The following is a 7,432-nucleotide window of genomic DNA, read 5'->3' on the forward strand; positions in this document are numbered from 1 at the left end:
GTCTGGATTTACCCTGCAGAGATCTGAGGACCAGGTAACCATAATAGTCCTAATAAATCCACCGATATTTAAAATTACAAACCCAAAAAGAAAGCAGAAGGTACCGGACATCCGGCCGTAAAGAGTGACATCTGGTGGAATTTCCGGCGGCAGCGTACCAATCCTGGAAGTGGAACGTCGTGGATTTGGACTAGTGTTGGGGTTACTACTTGACAACTGTTATGCATGGGTTCAGTTGTTTAACTTAAAAATGCACACAATTCTTAAAGAGCTTTTTCATTTCATTTTCAGATAATCTATCCATTATTATTTTTTATTAAAAAAAATATTATTTATTCTAGAAAATAGGATCATAGGTGCTCAAAGTGATGTTTTCAAATGACTTATTTTTCCCGACTAACAAATTGTCAGATTTGAGGAGCTGAAACCAGCAAATGTTTGGTAGTTTTACTAAATAAATGACTTAAACACTTAATTACCAATACCATCATTGATTCATTTTCTCTCATTTAACTAATAGATTTATAAAAGATTTATAAACTGTTACTGGAACTGTTTAATTTCATACTCCACTAGCTACTGCAGCCCTTAATGATTGCCTAATTACTTCTTAGATTTACTGTATAAAATAACTTAAAGATTAAAATGTGTGTGTATATGCATTACAATTAGGAAATCCCAGTGTAATTTCTAACAAACAGAGTGTAAATTGTAATTTCCCCATTGGGAATCAATAAAAAGTATTAATTTAAAATAGAATTTAAATAAAATTAACACTGTGTGAATACAAAACTGACTTTTAGGTTTATTGTGGCATTTTTGTCACTGAGGGTTGCATAGCTTCAATGCTGCTTAACTGAGTTCATGTTTTCACTAAAATGATCACATGTTTTTGTGTCACCACTGAAAGACAGTACACCACTTACTGCATACTGTGCGTGTGTCAGTTTTCTCAACCCCCCCCCCCCTTTCCTTGACACACGAATGGGGCCCTGGATGGCTAATGGTGCGTTGGATTAGCCAGCAATGGCACACAGTAGTTAGAGAGGTTTAACCCAATGATCCCTGCTTCAACATGAGCTTTAAATCCACACAGCTGACATACAGCCATTCACTGGGACATTGCTGCTGTACATAATCACTACTTCTTCAAGATCAATGTAGTCCTTCACTCATTAATTAAACAAAGTTTTTACTCAACACTCCAGCATGCTGCTAACAGCAGTGTGTAGATGTGCTGGGTCTATTTCTTACGACTATTTGTGAATAGTGAATATGGTTTTGTTTGGATAAGTGGCAGTATCAAACACTCTAATAAGAGTGCACAACCCAGATATTTGGTCAACTTACCTGAGAATGGGATAAATATTTGCCTGCAGGGTTTTGGAAACGAGGAACATGTAATCATTAGCTTTGGCTTTGCAGTGTATTTCTCTTTAAACCAGGACAAGACATACAGTTTGTATCAAGATATAAATGTGTGGTTTAGTTTAAACAAAGAAGTATACCTTGTACTAATGCACCTCAAAAATAATGATTACAGATTTTGTTATAAATTGTTAATGAATATTTTTTTAAGAAAATGAGCATACATGTGATGGAATAAAACTTTTAGAAGTTATTATTGCTTCCAATTCAACCCTAGATCTGCTGAAGGTTGTCTTTTTTCATACAGCTCGCTATTGAAATAATGTGTCAGTCCAACTACCTTTCAACATACAGTAGTTTATGCTAAAGTGTAAATGAGAAGCACATTATTTATTTATTGGTGTCATTTTACTTTGAACACCGGCATGCAACGAATGTGTGACCTAAGATATTGTTTATTTTATTAAGTTCAGTTTTAAACTACATGGTAAATTATATTACAGAATTATACAGTTATAGCTGAAAGATTCACATTATCATAGTTCCATTACAAAGAAAATAATTAAGTGTAATATTCATGAGCAAAAATGACCAAACCAGCCTCAAACACACTGTAGCAGTGTAAAAAGCCAAAAGTTCGTCAAACCATCTATTTTTCCTCCTCAGGTTTTGGGCAAAACCTTTGACCCGGTTTATAAAATCCAGGGTTCTGAGCTGATCTGATTCTACTGCCAAAAGGCAACGAGCTGAGACATCACTAAGTCATCTTAGTTGCTAGTTTGTTCTTTGTATTAATACTGCACTAATTAAACAAAACATGCAAAGCCCAGTTAAGTCCTTCTTTGGAGTTTCTCCTCAGCAGTGTGTTTATTCAGCAACATTTAACAATCTTACAGCTGTACAATTTCTGTTCTTGCAAATGGCCTGGAGATGAATAAAAAGAACACAGTTCCTATAGTGTTGGCTCAACATGAACGTGAACAACTATTATAGTCATTGTTTCATTTCAAATTCAGTGGATTAGACTCCAAAGCCAAACAAACAAAGAAAGTGTCACTTTCCAAATACTTTTGACCGCATTTATTCTGTACAATATTTTGTTTTTGTTTGATCTAATATTTTTATCTATACTGAAAAAGCTAGTTTTTAGACTAAACTAATGAAACATATACACTACTGAATATGAAATATGTCAAAACACTCCTACAGGTCTGAACATAAATAGCACACTGCCATGTAGCTAAAACATTGCAGGCCCAATTAATCAAATTTTAATCACAAACACGATTTTGGATTCCCACAATCAAATAGCTGGCTACAAGCTAGCATCAGATGTTAGCAAAGTTAGCAATCAAACAATCATAGATAGCTAAAACCTTTTGGAAATGATTCCCATTTTCTGTTATTGTTTGTAATGAGAAAAGCTTATTATTTCACAAATTTCAGTATGACAGTAATGTCGTAAACCATTTAAATCTGAGCATGTGCAACTAAAATCTGCACTCGACCAGAACCGGTCTGACTTGACTTTCATCGGGTATGATGCGTTATGCTGTAAACCGTTTACATCTGAGCATGCGCGACTCAAATCTGCGCTCGCCTCACATTGGGCAGTGACAACTACTGTAGCTAACGTTAACGTTACCTGCTGTGTAAAGTGTTATTAGTGTTTACTAGCGTGACATGCAGCAATGTTTCTGTTGCCTCATCAAACATCTGTTTTGGAGAATCAGAGAGCAACGCAGACGTTTAAGTGGCACCGTAATGAGGTACCGAAATTTGTGTTGATATTATATAACGGCATACAACATACAACTTCAACATAAGAGGCATGTAGCGTAATATGGGTGCACCATATGGATGCATTAGCCGGAATGTAGCACAATATGGATGTGACAATAAAATTAGTTTTAGTAAAAATCAACAAATAATTGTGATAATTAATCATGATCTCAATATTGACAAAAAGTAATCTGGATTATCAGTTTGGCCATAATTGTGCAGCCCTATTGGCTAGACTGCAAAACTGCCATTTCTGGCTAAAATGGACTCTTGTGGTTAACGGTTATATGGACAAAATTTGTAAAACTGACATAAAATGATATATACAGCGATCAAAAGTTTGGGGTGACTTAGTAATTCCCATTGCACTCCATTGTAGACAGAATTTTGGACTATGGTGATATTATTTACAAAATGGCACCAAACACAGCCCTAAAAACTTGACACCATCTACCATTCAGCCATTCGTTTTGCTACTAATGCACCCTTTCACACTCATCATTGTGACCTGTACCACTGGTGGGATGGCCCTCCTTTACACCGGCGGCTACATCACTGGTTTCTCTTTATATACAAGACGATCCGGGCAAGACACCTCCCTATTTGTTATCTCTTCTTCATGCGTTCATAACACCTATCACACAGATCGAGTAATTTGATTAAATTTAGTACCCCTCCTACCTCTACTACCTTTGGACGTAATGCCTTCCGCTTTGCAGCAGTACATGACTGGAATACACTACAAATACCCTGAAACTTACATCTCTGATCCCAATTTCCACCTTTAAGCAAAACCTCCAAAATTACATTGTTGACTCTTGTTCCTGCTGACAATCCTGAACCATATTTATACACACATATTAAGCTCTTATTCTTATCTTTCTTCGTTGACTGTCTTTTTATTCAGTCGCTTGTTCTATGTGTCATGCGTTTGACTAGTAAAGTTGTACAGTATGTTTTTCCTTTTTATTCAGTTGCTTGTTCTATGTGTCAGTGTTTGACTATGTAAAGTTGTACGTATGTTCATATCTATTTCTGTAGCCTCTTGGCCAGGTCATGTTTGTAATGAGAATTGGTTCTCAAACAGTTTACCTGGATAAAAAAAAAAAAAAAAAAAAAGAATACCAGCTGAGATCTGTTGCTTGCTTCTTTTTTTTTAACAAGGGCAGCAGTTTTCATATTACATTATGTGCTTACATAATTGCAAAAGGGTTCTCCAATATTTTCATTTTAGTTTTTAAAATGAACTCAGATTAGTGAACAGAATGTGCCTTTGGAACATTGGATGAATGGTTGCTGATAATGGGCAATGTAGATATTGCATTAAATATCAGCCACCCACTCAGATAAGCTGGTATTCGGTCTATAATGGACTGGTATGGAAATGTAAGTGACCCCAAACTTTTGACCGGTTGTGTGTGACTGTGTTTGTGTGTTTGTGTTTTGTTTTTTTTAAACTTAGGAGATCTATTTTGCTACGGCCTGTTTTGTCTCTATAGAAAAAGAAGGTGGTGGGTGATGGGACACAGATTCCATATATTGTACATGTACACATGGATCAGTTTGGCGTTTAACAGGCCACTTATTTGTCCCCTGTTTTTCACTGCTGTTTAGGTGGTTCCACCCCAACATCACAGGCATTGAGGCAGAACGGCTTCTGTTGACCCGGGGTGTCCACGGCAGTTTCCTGGCCCGGCCAAGCAAGAGCAATCCGGGGGATTTTACCCTCTCTGTCAGGTATGGCTTCACCTACACTCCCTCACTTCCTATTCATGTTGTTTTTGTTGTTCACCATCAGTCTCACTATTTATTAATCTTTCTGTTTTCACTGGTTCAAAGTTCAGCCCTGAGAACAAACAAAGCTCTAGTGCTGTTGTTTTGAGATGCTGGACCAGTGATTAGAGAGGAAGTGGTTCTTTTTATATTTTAGGCACTTTGCTTGCCCTCCAATCCATTGTGATTTATAGGGTATATATATATATATACATATATATATATATATATATATATATATATATATGTATATATATGTATAAGCGTAAATGCCTGTATGACCAAAAGGTTCACAAATACAAAACTAATATCAAATACTGGCCCAATACCCTTAAAATAATTCACTGTGAATGTGACCGTGGACTTTGTCATTTTTCATTATGAGAATGAGGAGTTACTGTGCTGGTATGACTGAAGTGGGAGGTTCACCACTCAGGAGTGGGCAATTATCTGAAATTCCTACCCTCGGCTCAGCAAATGATGGTCATTTTGTCAGCGGTTAAATAAATAGTGTTTGAACAGAAGTTGTTTTGTGTGAGTGTTTCTAGGAACATGTTAGATAATGTGCGATTTGGTAAAATGATGAAACATATCACCTTCATCTCTTTAATTGTGAACCCTGGTGTGTTGCATATAATGTGACATATCTGTTAAGCGCGACATGCTATGTTGATTACAGAAAGCAGGAAAATGAATGAGATAGAAGAAGATAGAGTTTGAAGAACAGCAGAAGCTTTTAGGAGATACTTCAGTTGGCCAAGCGCCTGGAAGAAAGACCAAATGCATTTGTTACTCTGTGACTGTAGCTGTGGCTGGCATGGCGGCATAGGCGTGTGTGCATCAGTGTGTCTGTTCATGTGTGTGTGTGAAAGAAACAAAGACAGAAAGAGGAAAAGGAAACAGTTAGACAGGCAGCTGCTAGCTTTTAAATAATGTTAAAGAGTGAGGGACCTGTTACGGCTTTGACCTTCACTGCCTGTGGTCTGTGTTTGTGTGTGTGTGTGTGTGTGTGTGTGTGTGTGTGTGTGTGTGTGTGTGTGTGTGTGTGTGTGTGTGTGTGTGTGTGTGTGTGTGTGTGTGTGTGTGTGTGTGTGTGTGTGGTGCACAGTGTCGTAAATCACACACACCACAGGAAGGTTGGTATGGCGAGTTGTAGCCACAGTTTGCGGTCTTGACAGCCTTAAACCCACATACTGTACACACACACACAGGTCAAGTGGCCTGTGTGCAGAGCCTCACCACCTGCTAGAAAAGATAGGTCACGTTAAACTAAGAGGAATGAGGAAGAAGCAGACTTCATAATAAAAATAGTCTACATTATGAAATAGGAAAATTCAAGCTTCCAACATTTCAAAGGAAAAGTTGAATTTTTATGTGATAAAATGTACCAGTGCTCAGTTCAGTACTCTCAGGAGCTTGCCCGATACTTTATCTGGTATGACCTGTAGCTCCGGGTGGCTAATGTTGGCTAAAGTTGGCAAGATAGATATTGTTGTTAAAATGATGTGAGTCAGTTTACCAACTTTAAGACTATTCTGTATAGCATTTACCATTATTGAGTCGCTTTTGCTGGCTGCTGTTCAGCTAAAATTATTATAAAATTACATTCTTTCAGATTTCATCTCTTTTTTATTAATTTTTTACCGCTAGCTATAGATTTGTACCTTTTTGAATTAATAAAATTAGGATTTGAAAAGTTTCAATTTAAAACTTTTATGTCTATTGTTGTGGTTATACTGTGAAAAGTATAAAGTATTGGAGAAAGAAATCCGGTAATCTTGTTGAAAAAAATGATTGTATTTTTGCATTAATTTAATTCCACTTAACTTCTTGCCTTTAAGTGATTACTTAATGCCTTACAACTGTGCATACATTAATATTTCCACACCAAAGGTTATTTGTAATATTTTAACATGCAGCCAACATATACTCTGCCATTTCCAGCATCTGACACTTTGTAACATTGTAATAAAATGGATTATGTAGCTGACTTGACCAGCTGACTTCTCTATTGGCTGTTGAAACAGGTGACGTCTCTTGCGTTCTAAAACTAGCCTCTGGAGACTTGACCAGCTGAATCGCAACTACAACGTGATCTGGCTTGAGTCGAGTTGAGACGGGCCAGTTCAGTTTCGCAAATCTTTGGTCTGAACTGTGCCACCCTGTGTTGGACAAGGACAGTAACTGAACCTTGAACCATACACTGTTTAAAACAATTTTGAGTATACATAATAATGTAATTATCAAATAAATACAGTTTGAAGCAGAAATCACAAAAAAACCTAGTATACTTTTTGTACACAAACAAATGAAATCACCTTGCTTGTAAATGTATCCTCATATCTCTTATTAAAGAAAAACTAATTATTTGATAGCCCGCAAATTATTGGAATATACTGGAGATAACAACTTAATTATCCTGTATCTACAAAGCTATTCTTAGCCAGAATATCACAATACCTAACTCCATCTTCATTTCAAACACACACACACACACACACACACACAC

The 7,432-nt window shown here is 36.7% G+C and overlaps 1 protein-coding gene across 7 annotated transcripts in view; it reads left to right on the top strand.

The window, feature by feature from the left end:
- ptpn11b (protein tyrosine phosphatase non-receptor type 11b) overlaps positions 1 to 7,432 on the top strand; it is a 45,985-nt gene that overhangs the window by 14,519 nt on the left and 24,034 nt on the right. For all 7 annotated transcript variants that reach the window (XM_032521036.1, XM_032521035.1, XM_032521038.1 and 4 more), the window contains one exon: positions 4,765 to 4,887. In XM_032521036.1, the coding sequence (XP_032376927.1) occupies positions 4,765 to 4,887 (123 nt within the window). The remainder of the gene's footprint in view (positions 1 to 4,764; positions 4,888 to 7,432) is intronic.

Source organism: Etheostoma spectabile, chromosome 7 (assembly GCF_008692095.1).
Source record: "Etheostoma spectabile isolate EspeVRDwgs_2016 chromosome 7, UIUC_Espe_1.0, whole genome shotgun sequence".
Lineage (NCBI taxonomy): Eukaryota > Metazoa > Chordata > Actinopteri > Perciformes > Percidae > Etheostoma > Etheostoma spectabile.